Genomic DNA, 21578 nt, shown 5'->3' with positions numbered 1-21578 from the left:
ACTGAAGTCCTGGTTATATCAAAACTCACTCTTCCAGGAGAGCAGTTTCTGACTTGTGTAAAGTTCTGAAGGACTGGCAACTTGAACTTTGTCTTCCCTAGAGCATCCTACATAAGATTCGGATTTGAGACCTCTGTATCTCCATTCTGGAAATATCTTCACTCTCTTCTGTTATGGAGCAGTAGAAACTGGGGGCTTGCTGTACTCCTAAAAAGTCTGACATGGTTCAAAGATTTCTTTCCTTTACCTCATGGCAGTCGCAATTCCTTTCTCAAAGGCGTGCAGCAGCTTTGAGAAAGTAACTATTCAGATTATTTAGTGCCAGGTCTTCCCTCCAAGTCGTTGAGTATAGACTATAATATGGCCTCACTGTGACCATATCATCATGCAACTTTTCTGGAATCCATTTGGTACATTTGTGAAACTGGTTGAAACAGGCTCTTCTCTGTAAGGAGTTGAGGGACTCAACAAATGAGTTACCATGCTGTCTTCTCCCTATATTGTCTGGCAGTTAGAGCCAGATATAAATCATCTTGTAATGTTGTAACCCTTGGTCAATGTAGTCTATTTCATCAGAATACTTTTGTCTCCACAGCTGGGATATCTCACATTCGGATGCCAACCTCACCTGTGATTGGCCTGCTTTTCTATCCTGCTGATTGCTCTTCATCCCATTGAATCACTTACAGTGCCTCTGCACCAAATGATTGAAACTTTATTTGTATGTGCTTGGTATTTGTAAAATTGAAATCAAACTGTTCATGTCTACATATCAGAATGATATGCTCATTTATATCGGTTATTTATATTAAAACAATTTCAGCTCAATTTACAAAGGTGAAGTGTGGAAACTATTCCTTAACTTTCATCCACCAACATAGTATTACAGGTTCTTGCCTTTTGTATTACGGTGTAATTTGGTGGGTTGGGAATCAAGAAAAATTTATTGTTAAATAAGAAGTGGAGCTTTTGATTTCCCATCAGTCATGTGTGCAAATAGTTCTCTAATATTCTCTATGAAGTTTGTTCTCCAAAATTAACAATGAATAGAATTCAATTATTTTCAGATCTCATCCACTTTCCAACTAAAAGGAAAAATAGCTAACAAACAGCATGAAAGAGTAAACCCAAAATAATTTCATAAACCCTTACCTAGCAGTGAGAAAGAGTATGTATACACACAAAATGAATGCATATGTGAGGGAGTGTTAAATAAATTATCTACCTAAGGTAGTTCCCATAGTTATATTTCAGTGATTCATGATTTATCATGTTCCTACATATTCTCAGCTTGAATCATATTAATTTTGATCCCACCATCTTGCCAAAAGCCATTTGTGAAATGATGGTGGCTGTGTATGGCAATAGTGCACCTTCAGAGTTCCAGGTGAAATTCTGGTTAAAACAACTCAAGTGAAATAGAGTCCATCGAAGATGATCCATGTCCAGGAAGGCCTGTGACAGCGACCATTCCAGAAATGTGCCAAGCTGTAGAAATGCTTGTGCTGAATGACAGACATTTAAAGGTGTCCCAAATCACTAGGGAATATGACATAACTGAGGGAAGTTATAACCATCTTCCATGAACATTTGGGGAAGACTAAGGTCAGTGCAAGGTGGGTCCCCAGACTTCAGAGGAGTTACATTGAAAAGTAAAGAAAGTAACAAGGAAGAATTTTTTGCCTCTATCTCATATCCTTCATAGGTAGGTAGATAATTTATTGAATGCCTCGTAAGATGTGTCATTTTAAGTACTAATATCTAATTTATTGTGTAGAATTTACAATGCTAGAATATGTGTTGCATTGTGGGATCTATGTTAATCCCTTGATCATGATCAAAAATACTCCCAGCTAGTCACAAATGCAATTAAGGAATTGGCATAGATTTCTTACTATAATGCTTATTCTGGCATTGTTGATTCTGGATAAAATGAATTAGCATCATAGTGAAGTGTATGTAATTGAAGATGACTTCATTTCAGGAACATATCTACACAGTCCCCAGTTCTTCCTATGAAAAACTTTTGCAAATGTATATTTAGTTATTTCTAGTTAATGTTTAAGAAATTCTAATGAGATTTAATTTTGCTTCTCTGAATATGTGTGAATAAGTTGTTGTTGCTTGCATTCATGAGAAAAGAAAACTAATCTTGAAGTTGGGAGTACAGTTCCTTAGTGTTCACCATTATTTTGAGTCAGTAACAGAAATGTGAAAAGTTTATAGTAGCCTTTTCACAAAAAAGGGCAGTTTGCAATCATGCTTAAACTTTTAGTACATTTTCGTTGGCTAATTCAAGAATCAGTATTACAAGTCTGCAACTTTTATTTTACTGTTTTATTCTCCGCTACCCTGAGTGTAGTATCGCACAGTTGGTACGTTACTCTGTAGTTATTACTACCCACATGCAGTAATTTGCATTTGTCAATATTAAACTTCAGTTACTGCTTTTCAGTCTATCTGCCCAACTTTTCTAGATCCAGTTGCAGTAGCATACTGTCATTAACAATCTTGCCAACTTTTGTGTAATCCATGAGTTGATGGCATATACTCTGTAATTTTGGCGGAGGTCACCAGAAAGGGTGTTGAACCATTGAGGTTAATTATGAGGGCATCTCTGGACTCATGAGAGATTCCTTTGGATTTGAGAAGTGCCAGCGTATTGCCAATGCATAAAGGCAGGTCCAAGTGCAAAGTTGGAACTACAGACCAGTTAGTCTGACTTCAGTGATAAAGAAAATCTTAGGGATAATGATATAGAGTGCAATCCAAGGACATTTAGATAGAAATGGCATTCAGAAGGGCACACAACATGGTTTTGCTTAAGGGAAAATCATGTTTAACTAATCTAGTAAGCTATTTTGACAGTTACTCATGAGCTGAATGTGGGGAACAATTTCAACATAGTTTATTTGGATTTTAGCAAAACATTTCCCTCAGTGCCCCATGAGAGTTACTGTATAAGCTGGAATGTATTGGGATTACTGGAGTGCTGCAGGGCAGAAGTTACATGGTTGTGATTAATGGATATTCTTCGGATTGGTGTAACGTTCAGAAGCATTGGCAATACGCTGGCACATCTCAAAAAAGTGGTGTTCTACAGGGATTGGTTTTTGGACCATTGCTGTTTCTGGTTTTCACAAACAACATCGATGAAGGGGTAGAAGGCATGATGTGAAGATTGGTAGAGTTGTCAATAATCGGTGCCAGGCAGCACCCCTTCAGGATGACTTGAACAAGCTGCAAGAATGGTCAGAAAGGGGGCAGCTATGTTTTGATACAGCAAAATGCAAGGTCTTACACTTGGGGAATAGCAACCCCAAAATATATTGTACACTTGGTATGATTTATTTTGGGGTTGCTATTAATGCAGTAAAGTTGGTGGGCTGAATTAAAAACAGAGGAACAAAGAAAGTGATCTGGAGTTATGTTATGGGCAGGTATGAAGTTTTCTGAGCAGTGTAAACAGGCAATCTGGAAAGCTCATGGTGTCCTATCAATGATTTATCGGACAATATCCCGTACTCTGATTATGTAGGCTATAGAGCATGTTGAACAAGCATCTCAGAGGGGACCTGATTTAGCTTTATAAGGCTCTGAGAGGGATTAGTAAAATGAATGTGGAACCCTGCACTAAAGGCCATAAATTCAAATTACAGAGGTTTAGACTAAGTTGTGGGAAGTTTTCTTTTAGCCAGTGAGTCAATTATTGGAACAAGTTGCCTCTGCAGTTGAGGCTGACAATTTGGAGAAATTCAAAAGGTCATCTAGATAGATGACCTGAATTTCTTCAAACCTACATCAGGAGGGGAGTGCTTATTTTATTTTATTTTTGGCCAATGCAGCAAAAGCCTATGGCTTCCTTGCACTATTTAGCTAATTATGATGAAATACAAAAAGAACTTAGTATTGTATTTTCATTATCATAAAATGTCAGTTCTGAATCTGCTTTTTTAAATGGCAGAAATATTTGTACAATCATTTGCATATTTTGATTTTGAACACAAAAGTAAAAAGAACTTCAGTAGCAGAGTTTCATTTGTTTTGGTAATTTACACATTCCCCATCTAACATTGGAATATAATGTCAAATGCTCTAACAGCAAACAAGCTTATGCACAGAAAGCAGCAAAGCTTTCTGTGGACACACAAAACTAATAATTTTTTTTGACAAGCAAGATTAGGTTCAATAAATGCATGAGCAATGAGACGTGGTCCAACAATGGACATAAAGTATAAACCAAAAGTAGTCAAAGCAATTGCTCATGTTTGAAAAACAGGGTCTCTACATCTGAGAAAGCAGTAGAGTTCTCTCATGTAGTGAAATAAAAAATGCTTTATTTCAACCATTCCTGTACATGTTTCTATTTTTCTACTGTTTAATTTGTTCTAAATTTTATATTAGCTTGATTGATTTGGATTTTAATAATTATTATTCTTACGAAATAAGTTCAGTAAAAGTCCATTCAAAGGCATTTGCCTCTGCTTCATATTTAGCTACTAGAAGAGCTATTTAAAAAGTATTGTGAAAAGACAATAAAATAACATATGAGGCCACAGTCACATGTCTCACCATGTTACAAGTGTAATCATATGTCTCTTGTAAAATTTAGGGGCATTCCAAATCAGCCAGGTTTCTACACACCAATTTAGCTTCATCATCACCAAATTGGTTCCCTGTAAATAGGCTCAAACATTTAAATGAAATGTTGGAAGAGGCAAGGGCAGAGACTGGATGGGTGGACATCTACCATTCAATCCTTGGTTCATTTACAAATTTTGTTCAGATTTATTTGGCATGGATCTTGGATCATACATAGCTTGCAGTTGCTAATGGAATGGAATTCTTTAGGTTTCAGTCCCTTTGGCATGAAGAATTCAAATAACTGCACACACTTCATTTGTTCATGTTTCAGATAGAGCAGCTATATTAGTTTAGTTGAAGATTTATAGGCATCCTCTAATAATAAAAGAAATTAAACTTATTCACTGCAATGTTTCACTATGTAGGAAGGTGCAATTTCTCTCTCAAGTGATCTGTTATCTTACTTTTCAAATAGATCTTGTATTAAATATTCATTCTGTTGTTTCATGATGCAGATACCTTTCTTGTATAAAGTTCATTGGACGTTGCTGATACCAGTCATAGACAGCCTACTGCACTTTGATGCTGCTTTTAGAGGACCAAACAAATTGAAGTTGGGGGGGGTACCCTAGGTCTGATTCAAAATGTTGGATAACACACCATATATCTCGGTACATATCGACTCTTGATACAGATGGAAGTGGCTACATTAGCTCACTATGAGTGTTTTGGAAATACGTGAATTGCTGTATGCTGCTAGCATCCTACAATGAGTCTGTACCCTCTGCACTCAAAAAATTTTAAAGCAACGTTCTGGTCCTGTTTGAACAGTAGGAATCTTTTATACTACAGTTTGTAAAGCCTAACAAGTCGATATAGCTGAATAATGGCTCTCAACAACTGAAATGGCAGTCTGTGATTGGATGTGTATGAACCTACTGTATAAAGTCAATGGAGAGATAATAATATCTGTAAGTGATGTTTCTGATATTTTTTTATTCGGAATTACTTCAAGCTACACTCAAGAAACACATACCAGCTGAAAGATCAATAAGTTTTATTAAAATTGGCACTCAGCTGTCAGTTTTGCATTCTACCTGCTATACAGCGCTACAGGCCTGACGTAGCCGAGTGGTCAGGAGCGAGAGTGCATAGCACGCGTTCCTTGAGTGGACCGGGGTTCAGGCCTGTGACTACTAAATACGATAAATATTTGTATTGACGATTTATTGTAAACTCTACAAATTTGGTTGTCGTGCCGGAGTATAAACAGAAAATTTATTTATTTACATTCGGCAAAATGGTGACCAGGCCGGAAAGGGTGTTCTGTGTGTTGTTAGCATTTTTATGAAACAAAATCTGTTTCTACAGTGCACCTACAGTTTCAATGAAAGTACGGGAAGGCTCCTCCGAGTAAACCATCAATTCGTGCTTGGTACGGGCATTTTGTTACTGAGGGCTGTGTGTGTGTGTAAACACAAAAGCGTTGGCAGACCATCAGTGAATGCTGAGAGCATTGAAGCCATTTGACAGGTGTGGTGTGACAGTAGAGAACTTAACGTAGAGAAAACACCTGTCTGGCAAATTCTTCAGAAATGCCTTCAACTGCACCCATATTGATTACAGATGTTGTAAATATTGAAATTCACAGACAAAGTGAAGTGATTTAACCTCTGTTGCATCTTCCTCAAAAAACTGGCTGACAATGACACGTTTCTGAGCAGGATGGTCTTCAGTGATGAATGAATTGACACAATTTACGAATCTGGGGGGCAGTGAAAATCCCCAGAGTTTTTTGAACATGAAAGGGACAGTCTTGGTGTTAACATTTTTGCCGCAATGTCTTGAAAAAAGCTGTACATGCTGTTCTTCATTGAACTGACAGTGACGTGGTTCGTCTACTTGGACATGGTCAGTGAATGGTTAATGCCACAGCTGCAGGCGGACATTACAGATGTGATTTATCAACAAGATGCTGCCCCTCTGCATTTTCATGATGAAGTGAAGTCGTCCCTAAACAAACACCTTCCTCAGCATTGGATTGGGTGTGGAGGCCATGTATTCCACATGGCCTCCAAGGTCGCTTGATCTGACGCCAATGGATTTCTTTTCGTGGGGTTATATGTAGGGCAATGTGTACATCCCTCCTTTACCAACAACACTTCAGGAGCTGAAGGCACAGATCACAGGGGCCTTTGGTAAAATTGATTGCGAAATGAAGCACAGCATGTGGTAGAAGATTGGATATTGCCCAACTTACTCATGTTGCCTACATTGAATTTTATCAATGACTTTATGTACCTTTATAAAACTTATTAAATTAATATTTCAGCTGGCATGTGTTTCATGAGTATAGCTTGAAGTGATTCTGAATAAAAAAAATATCAAAATCGGAAACATTTAAGGACACCTTGTATAATAAGGACTGTTCATTAAAGAATGATCATCATTTTTTTCACAACATACTTTTATTAATTATCCGTATTTTGTAGGTCCTTTTCGAAGTGGTTCCCATTTGATGAAATGCACTTACTCCAATGTTTCTGCCATTCTTCAAACCCATGGTGGAAGCCATTTTTTGACATGCATTTCAGAAGCACCTACAATGTCTTTACAACTTCTGATGACTGTAAATGTTCAGGATGCATGGTTAGGGCTGTAGGGTTGTTGTTGTTGTTATTTGGTTTTTAGGAGCATTAGCAACTAAGGCCATACTGCTCCGGGAATATGTGGTGGTCATTCCCTGACCTTTCCGCATCCTCCATATTTGGTGGTGACGGGCTCGAACCCCGGTCTAATCAAGAAGCGTGTGCTATGCACTGCTGCTCCTTCCCACCTGGCTACGGAGGTGCCGGGCTGTAGGGCAAATGAACACATTTGACATTTATGCTGGCTAAGTACTCGAAGGCAATATGAGCAACATGAGATCTTGCATTGTTGATGCAGTATCACTCACCTGTGACAAATGTGATCCCACAAGGTGCAGAGTACATTTCTGTAGCAAGGTTCCATTCCTTGAATTTCAGAAAAAAAGAGATTGACTAGAGCCTTTCCTGAAGAAGCCACAACTTTTTCTTTCTTCAGTGTTGAAGATAACATAGACGTCTAAACAAAGCTTTGTTGCTTACTCTCTAGGTTGAAACGAAGAAGCCATGTCTTATACACTATTTTCATTTTGTGCAAAACTTCAGCATCATATGCAAATGGTCACAGAAAATACTGTGCATGCTTCCTACTAATACTGATAATAGATGTTAAGAATAACATCTCTCCAAACTGCCTTACTGTCATACAACAATATTCTCTCATGATTATAGAAGCAGTTTTTATGGTTTCTGTAGTGACGGCAGTGGCTGGAGCTCCAGGACCACTGATTTTTGTGATTGAATCATGTCCATCTTTAAACATTCTAAACCACCTGCTGTACTATATGGAAGTGTAGATTCACCACAAGCCTCTTAACATTTTGTATGAGTCAGCTAATGTTTTCTTAAGGCAGAAATAAAATTTGAGAGCAGCATACTGTTCCTCCTGTGTCACATCTGCTGTTACGTAGGCGAAACTGAGCAGGCATAGACTTAACTGACTGCTAAGGTCATGCCAAGCGCATGAGTCAACTGCACAGTTTCTATGTGATGCAGCTTAGTTTAATTTTAAATTCCATAGGTCAGCTAGAAATTGCAAGCAGTATGATTGTTCATAAAAAATTGTGATCATTCTGAACAGCCCTCTTAATAATAATAAATGCTCTTCTACAACAACTAACATAAAAGGGTCAGCAGGCAGCATGAAAACTTTCTGCATTTCCAACATAGCAAAAACAAATTGATTAGCTTCATTAAAAGTTATAACAATTTATAATTACTCACTCCTCTTCGTCCCCTTAGCTGTAACATATGTATGCGAGCCTGGTCTAGTGCCTCAGCTACATCATAAATATCTCTTAAGAGTTCTTCTGCATATCGCTGTACTAATGCAGGAGGTATGCCACAAAATCCTGTCTAGATAAGGAAAAAATATTTCACTATCAACCTTGATATAAAATGTGAAAATGTGATGGGTGTTTTAACTTAGCACTAATCATTTTGGCTTTTTTCATAAAAAATATGTAAAAAATTCTTAATGATAAGGGGTATTTCATGTGTGAACAACTTGTCTGAAATACCTTTATAAGGGGTATTTTAGACATGAAATATTCATTTTATCTAAACCTCTTCTGAAATACTCGATTTTGTTTAAGATGACAGATAAAGTTCAGAGGGCACTGAAAAACAGGTTTTTAACTGGGCTCATGAGAGGATCAACCAAAAATTTGTCCAAAGAAAAGTTTTTTGAAAAATTTAGCATAGAGTCTTCACAAAAAATGAGCATATTCTGGGAAAATACTGTTTTCAGTTGGAAGTACCTTGGACAAACACAGATCTAGAAGATCCTCTAATAGGTAAGAACATTCACAAGTAGCAGTAGCAATTGAATAATCTCAAAGAAAGTTACTCTGTAAAAGGGAAAGATCATAAGAGGGATTTATGCATAATGGCCAACTGTCTTTACAGATTGTCATTGTGCATAAAGATCCCAATCATGAAGCTTTCTGTACATAATGTGCCTGGATACAAGCCTGCCTATAGATATATGCTGTGAGGTCTGTGATGCTTTGCTGTTAGGGCCACATAATGGGCATCTTGCTGACTTGTGAAAAAACTCATAACCACTTACCACACCAATAAGAACAGTTTCAAAATAAACATGTTTTCTGAAAACAAATGTGTCCTTAAATCAAGTATTTATTTGATGAAAAAAGAAATTCTACTGAAACTGTTCTCATACAACCAAAATGTACTCCCAAGCAAAGGAGTGAAACTTTCAACTTATGTATTCCATGCAACATTTTCTCATTTTAGTAAATTCACTTGAAAGATTCAGACATAAAACCATTTCAATAGTAATAGGAAATACCTTTAGTAAAATTTTTTTGACATACAGATTATGCATGCATTTAGACCAAGTTTACAATAACAAACTAATAAAATATGTGCCCGCTGCACTAGTTTCCTTAATCCTAAGTAAATGCTCACGAATTCTATATTTTCATGCAGTTTATATTTAATATCGACCGCCATATAGTTTAGTTCACTTTTTCTTATTATTTTATTTTTTCACAAAGGTTAGTAGAATTGCTACTAAAAGAAAATATTTACCTTCAATGTTATATTCATTCATTTACAGATCAAATGAAGAGTAACTGTCTATTTAAATGTATTGTTTGGAACACTGGCATGCACTTTTAAAAATATCTTCATCAATATTTACGAATTGATAGAAACAAAACTTCAGATCCCACCAACTTAAGTTTTAATTAACTTCTCATGAAGTGTTAAATAATGTCTGATGATTGTTTTAAAGTGTTAACAGAATAACATTATGTAAACTTTCTAATAAAAACATATGTTAACAATCCTATGTTATTTATAATTCATTGATACAGTTAAGTCACTTCTCCATTTTTTGCTGTGTTATTGTTGCTAGTTATTTACACTCTCCAATTGATGCAGCACTAATAACAATAGTGGCAAAAAGTTGAAGCAAAAGCTTATCTTATATCATTACTACAGAGTTTAATTTTTCAGATAAACTGAAGTTAGTACATTGGCATCATTATTGTACAAACTTTGGCTTGTCTGAAAAATTCAATTATGCAGTGATGATATAAATGCATTAACTAATGTTGGTTTGAGGCTTTCTGCCCTAAAATATTTTTGTTAAAAGTTATTTTCTACTAATCTTTTCATTATACAGAAAATAGGCACAGGTGTGTATGTTTCATGTGTTAACAACTTTTGTTCAGAAAATGTCTTTTTAGACTCTCCAAAAGAGTCTAAATGAAAGGGGAAAAAAATTCTTAGCAAAAAATTATTAAGGATAGTTTGTACTCCACAACATGATGGCTACCTTAAAACCAGTAATGAAAGCAATAAGCATTAGTGTCTGGCAGATTTGTTTCATAAATGGAAATTATTTGGTTGTATTTTTATTTGAACTTACAAATGGCAAAAAATTCTGAGAACTTTACTGGAAGCAAAAGGTCAAAAAACAAAACTTGAATGCCACAGTTGACCCAAGGTCCTTATTAGAATACAGAGAAAGGGTCAAGAGGGCTAAGATCTGTGAGAGAGAGAGAGGGGCCAAAGAAAAAGCTTGCGAAGGCTGGAAGAGACATGGAAAAGAAGTACCAGGAAAGTAGGAAAACATTTTGCCATTATTTAAAAATCTCAGAACAAGGGAAAAACAGCAGAGTTAAAACAGAAAATGGCATTTTCAAAGTATGAGGAAATTTTAATACTGTCTTTGCTATTGTATTAAAAAAGACTGGAAAGGCAGCAGGTGGAAATGAAATTAGACCTGAAATGCTAAAAGTTACAGGGGAAAATAGTGTCACTGGTTAGATTGAATAATCCTGAATTATTTTTCTAAAGAAAATTTTCTGGATGACTGGAGAAAGACTCCAGTAATTACAGAGAAATATCACTCTATATCAGGTAAAATCTATGCTAATTTCTTAGAGATTAGAAGTACTGTTGAGTGTAACCCTGGGTTTAGACTAGGATCAAGATAACTGCACTAAGACAAATTAATGTATATTTCAATTTAAGATTATCAGACAAATTTCTATGAACTACTTCAGAAACTTTGCATATAAAACTACACTGAAATTCTATTAATGTTTGTTGAACCTTTATTATTTCTTACGTGTGGTACTACACTGATTTACATGAAAAAGTAGTCTACAGTTCCCACCAACGCACTCATCTTCTCTTGGAATCTATATTCATACTGTTCCACTCCAGAGAAGTTTTTAAAGTTTAATTGGGTGTATTCATTTTTGTTTGTTAGATGCCACTGGAAGTCTGTTCAACACTCATTTTGTTACTGGCAAAATTTCACTATCCACGTGTGTAATAATGGGGAAAGCATGGCTTTAACTAACTTTAGGATTTTGTCTTGGCACACCTCTGTAATAAATGGTGGATGGTTTTATTCTTACATTAGGAAAACTATTGAATTTTACAAAAGACCTTAGAATAATTCATATTAGAATACAGAGATAAATGAAAATTTATCTCTGTATAAATGAAAGATTGCAACTTTCAAGGCATTGAACATAATATTCTGATTTTAAATCAGATAAGCACTAAGACAAATTATGAGAAAGTCATAAAAACTTGAACTCAAAAATCTGAATTTAGAATTTGTTGAAAAATACATGACTAAGTACCTGGAACTCTGCATTATTATCATTTATGGCTCTTAGAAAAGCAGTATAAATTCATACTGATTTAGAGAAACACTCAGTTTATTAAGAATATGAGAGTTAAAGGATGAATATGAAGCACACTGCAATATTTGTGAAACTAAATTTTCTAATGCTGGTGGCAATTGGTCTGATATTAACGATCAAGCAACTGTTAAACTTAGTATAAACCTACCTATTATGTATCAAGAGTGCTTACAACTCTGTCTGGTCTACAGATATATTCTGAAGTGGTTGGATTGAACAGTTGGTTCAATCTACTGTCAGTTTAACCATCTGATTGCCTATATTAACTGCTTGGAGAGAATTAGCAGTTCTTTCCCCATCAGTTAAATGTCAGGTCAAGCAGGAAAAAAAAAAAATTTAATGAAAGAACTGGTGTGGATGTATCAACTGAGAGCCATGTCACAATTCTGACAAGAGCCGTGTCACAAATCCTAAAGACTTTTGCCATTACCACAAGTTTTCTTTAATACATAAAATGATTGACATTAGAACTACAAGTTTTAAAGGCAAGTAGTTTTATATTCAATTTGAATTTAAAATAATTTGAGAGAAGTGCCTTTGCAGAAAGATTTAACTTGACAGGAGTAGAATAATCATTTATACTACTTACTTTTTCTTCCTATTGCAGACCTATTTGTTACATGTGGATGGCTATCTTCACTTCATTTCTATTATAGGTATCCTCATTAAACACTATATGTATGGTGCACTATGGCCATATTGCCGATGTGCATAAGAAATCTCTAAATCAATCAATCAATCCTTATTACACCCACACACATTGTACGTTATGCTTTGGCTTGAAAAAATTTCATGTTTTTGAAAAAAATTAGTAGTGGCAAATAATTCAAGAAAGCAAGCTTATGCAGCATCAGCCAAAAAAAAAAAAAAACCCTCCCATTTCACCCCTCCATTTGTTCCAAATGCCTGTCCAGCTCAACCTTCAATTTAATTAGGTTATCAACTTCCACAACAAAAGGTGGAAGTCTGTTCCACCAATCAACTACCCACTGGCTAAAGGCAAATTTCCGAACATCTATTCTACAACTGTCTTTCCTCAATTGGAAACTGTGTCTCCCCCCCTCAGGTTCTTAATCCCATCAGCATTCAGCTTGCTCACCTTATACACCTCAATCAGATTACCTTGAAGGTGCCTACTCTCCTGCAAATTGCAGAACTTAAGCCTTTCTTGGTAAGAGCACCCCTTTGTTTCCCTCACCAATCTTGTTGCCCTTCTTTGTACTCGCTCTAGCAACTCTACATCCTTCCTAAAACGAGACCTCCGGACCTGTACACAGTACTCTAGGTGTGGCCTGACCATTGCCTTGTATAATGGGATAATCACTTCCCTCTCCCTGCTAGCAAAATTCCTATATATCATTGACAAGACCATGACCTGCCCTGACAGCCTGTCTGCACTGCTCAGCAAACTTCATATTTGACTGCACAATTACCCACAGGTCTTTTTCACTTCCAGCTTATACTGCATCAGCAAAAAAAACCACAATTTCCCACATCACTTTCCAATCCCCTCCAATAGTTTGTCTACTTCTTCCTCAGATTTACTAAAACAACCCACTTCCACAACATCAGATGGAAGTTTTTTTGTTTTTTTTTATGAAAACCCCAAGCACGAAAGGTATCAAAACCTACAGTACTTAGTACCGTGCATGGGTTGAAGGAGAAGTATGGGGGGAGGGGGATGCCAGAAACTTTGCTCTAGAGACTACCTTCTGGCTGAAGGCAAACTTCCACACATCTTCCTCAGTTTGAATTTATGCTCCCTCATGTGTAGTCTGAGCAAGAGGAAGAATGCTAGATTCAAGAACCAAAGTTCTTGGATTTAGCATGTTATCTTTCAAACAGTAGCTCTCTAATAAAAACTTGCCTAGCATTTTGGATGTTAGTCAACAATAACTAGTTTCAGTTGTTTATAATGTTAGCATGTTCACTGCAGGTTGGCATATATATGCATGAAGGAGTTTTAAAACCACCTGACTTTAAGAAATATTTTCTTCTGATTTGACAGAAGAAAAACTGGATATTTTTATCAAGCAACCTTTGTCATAGACTGACTAATTCAGCCATAGTGAGAAGAAATCTCACAAATGTTTCTACCCTCCCCAGTCTAGAGAAATTAAAATCTCTTGATTTTAATTTGGTGCATTAAGGTAGGAAGTTGACGATATTTTAAAGTTATATTTTAGAGGTGTCAGAAAATGTGTTAAAGTAGCTTTAAAATATTGTCAGCATAACATTATATTAAAATAAATAAAATTTATTAAGTTAGACTTCTATTGGTAACATTATTTTATGTAATGCTGTTTAAACTACAAGATCATTACACTTAATTTAGTATTAACTTACCTTATCGGTATATGGATCTTGGCAAAGATCAATTCCCTCCTCATCCAGCTTGCGAGTTACAGCAGTCAGGAGTGATAAAGATGGAGGTCGGGGATTGCGGGAAGGCGGTTGTAGGCTGGCTTTTCGCTGGCCAACCTTTTTAGAGGATTTCTTCTCCATTACACTCACATAAATATCAACAGGAGTTTGATGAGAAGGAACATTTTCTTCTTCAGGTTTCTTACGAGGTAGTGTGGCAGATTTTACCTTTTTGGCAAATCCTGATCCACAGGAAATGTGTGTGGGAGATTCCTGAAGAACTGAATGATTGTCTGAATAATCTTGATTATAATGATAAGAGTAACAGGTTGGAACACTGCTAGAGTACTGTGTTGTGTTGACATTATGACATTCATTAATTTTCTGAGTTAATGCATAATACTTTGGTGGTGTAGTTCGTTTTGGAACTGGTGGTGGGTTTTTCCCCCTTGACTTTCTGGTGGTTTGCTCATACATTCCATTAGCAAGGGCCATTTCTAGTTCTGCTGCAAAGGTTGCAAATGGGAGTGGTTTTTTATGCTCCTTCTCAAAAGGGAAATACTTTGGTCCATTTATATCTCCACAATTCTGCTCAATTTCATGAACATCTTGAATATTATCTTTGGCTGATTTTGATTCCTTATCAGGATCATCACTACTATCTGATATATTTTTATCTAATTTTGATTCTTTAATTGCAGTAATATCATTTGGTGATAGTCTATCAACAGACAGACTTGGGGGAATGTTCAGTTCACAGTTTGTAGCACCATCATAATTTTGTTTAGCTTCTGATGTAACCGTATCTTCTGGACAACTGGCTATGTCACACTTTCCAGAAGAGCTAGCACTCAGGTCCAAATTATTAATAGTGGTTGTTGAATCTGGCCCTTCACTGGATTGTATCCCACTTTCTGACTGGCTAATATCTTGATCACCATTTTCTAGAGGCAGAGAGCCATTTGAAGGAAGACTTCTTACCATTTCTCGTTGGATATTTTCATTGCTAGCATAACAACCAGAATCTCTTGGTGATTGTTTATGTAATGCTATTCTATCTGGTGACTTTTCTTCTTCAACAGGAGCATGGAGCTCTGCTGGCAACTGGAGTTGAGCAGTTGAATCTAAAATAAAATAAGGCTGTTTATTATGAACAAAGATATCATGCAATTTTTTTATATTCACCCAGATTAGTTAAAAATAATAATAAATCAAGTTTTCCCTTGTTTATAAAATGTAAGGGAAAACTACTTGATTGTTTTACAAAATTATTTAATTGTATTCATGATTATGTAGACAGCCAATGCTTTATATAGTATAATGACTGCCATATAGAATAAACGAATTCATTTATATCAATCTTTCAGTTTTTTAAAGCCAAACTTTTCCAGTTTGCTGAGATTTCCAAAGGTTATATCTTTTAGATTTTTATGGAAAGTATACTTTTCAGTCAAATATCACTGAAATTCAGACTTTTAGATTTCAGTGAAGTTTGTGATATGTTTTGCAAATAAGGATCTGAAGAATTTAATCGATATCAGCTTCAAATTCACCATTTTAGGTGTGGCTCTATTGCTCATTTTTACTACAAAGTACACAGTATGCTGAGAACATACACTACACTTTATAATGTGATTTCAGTTTTTTTAGTGTTCCCATGTTTCCAATGATTTGTACTCTTGTCTGTATGTCTAGTTTTTCTAAAATGGCTTAGATTAACTTTCCTCATTATTTGCTATAATTATTGTTTTCTCAAGACATATTATCAACATATCAGATGTCAGGCATCTGATATGGTTTGACACATATGTTTTTATCAAAATAAGTAAGAAATTATATAGTTGGGTGTAATGGTTGACATGCCAACCCTAAGAAAAAAAGTAAAGAAGGTGAAAAAGTAAGTATGGTATATACATTTAACAAGAAAAAATGTGAACTGTAATTATGTGAGAATAAACTGACAATAACTTATAGATGTTGGTATTGATGTGAGAGGGAGTGGTGAGATTTTATTTTTAGACTAGGGACAGAGATTACTAATAAAGTGAGAGAATGTAAATACCTATAATAACTGAAATGATTGATTATTTCAAACTTCTTCAGACAATTACAGCCATAATAATCTATCTGGGATAATACAGTGTTTTGAACCTCCAACTAATGTGGGGGGAGGGGAATGATTATTATGGCAGACTTGCCATAACTTGGTTTTCTGTTCCCCTCTCCATCCATCTCCAATACAAATATACAATTTTATAGCATTTGTATCTTGTCAAACTGTTTAATTTAATCAACTGAATTAATTTAAAAAACTTACAATTACTTACATAGCACTGGAGCTACAGATAGATTTTTATGGCCGTTGTCTTACACTGAAGAAGTTGACAATAATAATCTATGCTTTCAGTTATTATTAATGTTTGTTTATCTCTCATACTTCTCTAAACATCTTTGGTCCTAATCTGAAAATAAAATTAAGATAATCCATAATTTACTGCTAATTTATTCTCTTATGTAATTACAGTTTATATTTTATTTTCTTGTTAAATGTGTATAGCATACTTAGTTTTTCACCTTCTTTAAACTTTTATTTTTTTCTTATTATTATTCTTAATATCCTTTACTTCTTGTAAAATTGGCGATCTGTACATTGCACCTAAGTATCTATTGTCATGCAGTGGCTACTTTATTAAGTGCACATACCCTTTTCACAAAATAATGGAGCATTCCTAAAGTAACAGCATGTGTTTGTACCATGCAAATATAAAGCCAGCAGGAAAACTCATAGATGTTGTGTGTATACAATGCTGTGCCAGAACAGGCAAGACAAAAGATTTAAATGGCATGATCAAGATCATATGCAGGAGATTGCCATATCCAACCAATGGCAATCCCGTGGTTGGAAACAGTTCATTGATGTGAAAGGCCATGAAGGCTGACAAGATTTGTGCAGGATGTCAAATTTATTTGGCTGCAGCCAGTCAAATAGCAACTCAGTGAAACAGTGGTAACTAACAAAGCATTTTAGAAAGCACAACTCATATCTTGCCATGCATTTCACAGCCAATGACCAACGTGCAGTCTATGTCTATCAGCAAAAAACAAGGAAATACTCTAATAGTGAACTCAGAGACACCAACACTGAACAGTGGAGAATTTCTGCTGTTTCACACTGATGGGAGGACCAGAACATAGTGAAACTCAATGCAAGTCCACGGATCCATCCTTGTCAAGTGGTGGCAGTGTAATAGTGTGGCGCACATTAGTTTCCTTGAGGAGCAACATTTGAATGGTTATCTGAAGATTGTTTTTAACCAGATGCATCCCTTCATGGCTGCAGTGTATCCATCTCTGAATGGTTTATTCCACAAGATAATGTGCTATGTCACATGGACAGAACTGTATAAAACTGGTTCCAGAAACATGAGTGAATTTAGTATACTGTAGTGGCCACCCTAGTCACCAGATAGTGATCCAATCCCGCACCTGTAGGATGAGGCAAAAGAAGCTCTTCAAAGTAAAGCTCCAAAGCCACCAATTTGCAATAACAGGAAAGATCTGAGTCAATATTGACCAGAATCCCTATGGCATGCTTTCAACACCTAGTTGAGTCCATCCCATGACAAATCCAAGCTTTCTTAAAGCCAAAGAGGGACCTACTCACTACTAGGTTGATTTACCTAATAAACTGGCCACTCACTGTATAGTTATCTATATTTCAAACAAACACATTTTAACCAATGTAGTAAAGTGTTCTCTTGCCAGATATGAACTTGCCATCGTTAGGGATTCAATTTAGTGTCAGTTCCCCAAAACAACTTACACTGATCATCAGCCAAAACATTATGACCAGTAAGTCGTAATGCAAATCGAAGCAACTGCAGGTGAACTACGGCATGTGTGTGTTGCTTGGGACATGGTATAAAAAACACCTGATACTAAGCTGCGTTAATCAGTGTTACTCTTGTTCTTCAGATGGGAAAGGCAGTGGACTTAAGTGAGTTTGACAAAGGCCAAATTGTAATGGCCAGGCAACTTGGGTCACAGCATATCCGAAACGGCACGGCTGGTGGGGTGCTCATGGTCAGCCGTGGTTAGTACCTACCAAGAGTGGTCCGAGGGGTTTGTGGGGACCCACAAACCTCTGACAATTGTTGGATGACCACGCCTCATCGATGCTTGAGGTGAGCGAAGGCTTTCCCAGATGGTGCGTGGCAACAGAAGGGCGACTGTGGTGCAACTCGCCAGTAACTGGAATGCTGATGACAGTAGTAATATGGCACAGCACACATACATTGAACCCTGTTGAAAATGGGGCTGCATAGCTGCCCCGTTTTCACCGGCGACAGCGCTTGCAATGGGCACATTGTAGTTTATGAGGATTGAAACTGGACCTTGAGCGATTGGAAGAAGGCTGCCTGGTCCGATGAATTGCATTTCCTGTTGCACCATGTGGACGGTCGGGTACGTGTGCATCGTTTACCTGGGGAAGTGATGGCACCTGGATGCACCGTGGAACAAAAACAAGCCGGTTTGTGGCGGCGATGTCATGCTTTGGGTGATGTTGTGCTGGGATACCAGGAGTCCAGTCATCCATGTGCCTGGCACTGTGATATCTACCACCTACCTAAACATCATTGCTGACAAGGTACACCTTTTCATGGCAACGGTCTTCCCCTCTGGCAGTGCCGTCTTTCAGCAGGATAATGCGCCATGCCACACCGCCTGGATTATTTGAGACTGGTTCGGGGAACATGAGGGAGACTTCCATGTATTGTCCTGGCCTTCAAATTCCCCAGAAATCAATCCCATCGAGCATCTGTGGTTTGTGTTGTAACAGCAACTCTGATCTGCGGCATCTCAACCATGGACCTTACAGGAGTTAAAGGATCTACTGGTTACGTGTTGGTACCAGATACCGCAGGACATTTAGAAATCTTGTAGCGTATATGCATCATGGGGTATGAGTTGTTTTGGCTGCACATGGAGGACCAACATATTAGACAGATGGTCATAATGTTTAGGTTTTGGTTTGGTTTTTTTTTAGGAGCATTAGCAACTAAGGCCATATTGCTCCGGGATATGCGGTGGTCATTCCCTGACCTTTCCACATCTTCCGTATTTGGTGGTGATGGGCTCGAACCCCGGTCTAATCAAGAAGCGTGTGCTACGCACTGCTGCTCCTTCCCACCTGGCTACGGATGTGCCTCCATAATGTTTAGGCTCATCAGTTTACTTGACACTGTATTCATCTGCATTGGTGATTGCTGGCTAGATACTTTTTGCATCTAGATCGCTTGAAGTGTCTGACTCATACTGTGTACTTGTCATATGTAGCAAATGATGCTAAAAGAATTATTGTCCATCTTCTGCTACAAACTGTACATATGGGCAGTTGTTTAATAACTGCTGTAGTGCTTTCTTTATATTATTCAAGGTATTAGAAAGATTGCTGTATCCTTTTCCATGCTTTAATAGGCAAAAAGTTGGGAAGGGTTTGCTCTTTAATATTTCAATTGTGAGACTGTGTACTGTAGATCTAAATGGGGTGGAATACACCTGCTTGTAAATATTATCTTCAGATGCTGTTTGAATATACTGTCAGGCTTATACAGGCACCTGATATTGTAAATGTGGAATGGGAACTTAATGTGGTGCCATTTATAGCAAGATGTAATGATATAATAGCTGTAATAATCATACTTTATTCATTGAGAATAGTCTGCTATCTATGAACACTTAGAGAAGCCTGCTGGTATTGTGTATGTAACTGGTTAAGATCAGATCTCAAATTGAGGCAGTTCTTAACATTAACAATGTGGTCAAGTGTCACTCACTCTTAAAAAAGAAAGAAAAGCAATCATACCATCTCGAGTATGAGTAATTACTAATTTTCTTTTAGCTTTATTGACCACCCCCCCCCCAAAAAAAAAAAAAAAAAACTTCCTGGCAACTCCCATTGTTCATGAATAAGTTCAGCTATGGTGAACTATTAACAGCCAAGCCCTGCTTCAGATGCATGTAAATATTTAACTAGTTACACTTTACTTGTAAATATTTAGTTTTCATTGATTATTTTGTGAAAAATGTCCTTGTACCTATAGCTATTTTTTTTAAAAATGAAAATGTTGCATAAGCATAACATTTTAATTTTATGCAACATTGAACTTATGTACATATGAACATACAAGTTATGATTTTTTTCTGAACTTAATTAGTAAGTTTTTTAGTGTATATATTATATACAGTTCTGTTGCTCAGATGCAGCCTATGTAACATTTAGAACTCCTGAATAAAATGTTATTTTATAAAAACTTTGTTTTTCAATAATTTTAAAATGTTGACTATGACTGTAAATATCTAATTCAACAAATACCTTCATCTAGTTGATCTGCTGCCTTAAGCAATTTAAGCTGATGCTCAGGATTAGTGATCCCCAGAACCATCAAATCTTCCTTCTCCAGCTCGCGAAAGGTATCCAAACTGTTGTAGCCATTTAACACTAAGACGTTCATATAAACCTGAAAGTTTATTTCTGGAAATTATGTTATTCTGTTGCGAAATGACTTAAGTAATTAGGTTTTATGGCACTGATCTAGTCAGAGGCAAAATGCTAATATACAACTATATATTCATAAGGATGAATTTAGAAGTTTTATAAGATTAAAATAAACAAAAGTTAATAAATTTGTTTATACATAATGCAGTTAAGTTCTTGGACTAGCTGCACAGCACTGTAGTCAATAAATGCAGCAGAATTTTCTGTTGTAAAATTGCAGGCTTGCTATGTGTTGATACAAATCTACACCTATGTATATTGCATCTCTGCACATATGTAGAAGCTTACCAATCATTCAATATATTTTGTTGCTGTGTGTGTGTAGTGGATTTGGAGAAAATTCTCATTCTTCTCCTACTGTGTGAATGCCATCACACTCTGAAAAAAATTCATGCATCAGAACCCCTGTGCAATTGTTTATAAAGCTTGCAGAAGTTTTAAATATTAAATTATGATTTGAACACATGCATCAGGTTTCTCAGCATGTGCCTCATACTCTTGAGGATGATCAATACAATGAGTGGATGACAATTAGTGGTGAGCTCATATAAAGGCAAACATCTGTTGTTTCTAGTGCTCATCATCACCAGGAATAAGACCTGGTGTTTTTTCTATGACCTACAAAAAAAGTAGAAATCAGACTTGGAAATCACCGTATTCACTGTGACCAAAAAGATTTTGGCAAGGCAGAGCAAAAGAGATTGACATTAAAAAAAAAATTTTTTTTTTTTTTTT

At 36.4% G+C, this 21578-nt stretch overlaps 1 protein-coding gene across 3 annotated transcripts in view; it reads right to left on the bottom strand.

The window, feature by feature from the left end:
- LOC150091435 (SAM and SH3 domain-containing protein 1-like) overlaps window positions 1-21578 on the bottom strand; it is a 611903-nt gene that overhangs the window by 3681 nt on the left and 586644 nt on the right. For all 3 annotated transcript variants that reach the window (XM_090375439.1, XM_090375458.1, XM_090375448.1), the window contains 3 exons: window positions 20661-20805; window positions 14267-15408; window positions 8454-8585 (listed from right to left, as the gene is read on the bottom strand). In XM_090375439.1, the coding sequence (XP_090231565.1) occupies window positions 8454-8585; window positions 14267-15408; window positions 20661-20805 (1419 nt within the window). The remainder of the gene's footprint in view (window positions 1-8453; window positions 8586-14266; window positions 15409-20660; window positions 20806-21578) is intronic.

This window comes from Mastigoproctus giganteus, chromosome 1 (assembly GCF_048544385.1).
Source record: "Mastigoproctus giganteus isolate SK-2022 chromosome 1, ASM4854438v1, whole genome shotgun sequence".
NCBI classification, from domain to species: domain Eukaryota; kingdom Metazoa; phylum Arthropoda; class Arachnida; order Uropygi; family Thelyphonidae; genus Mastigoproctus; species Mastigoproctus giganteus.
This window is presented reverse-complemented; position numbering and strand designations above follow the sequence as displayed.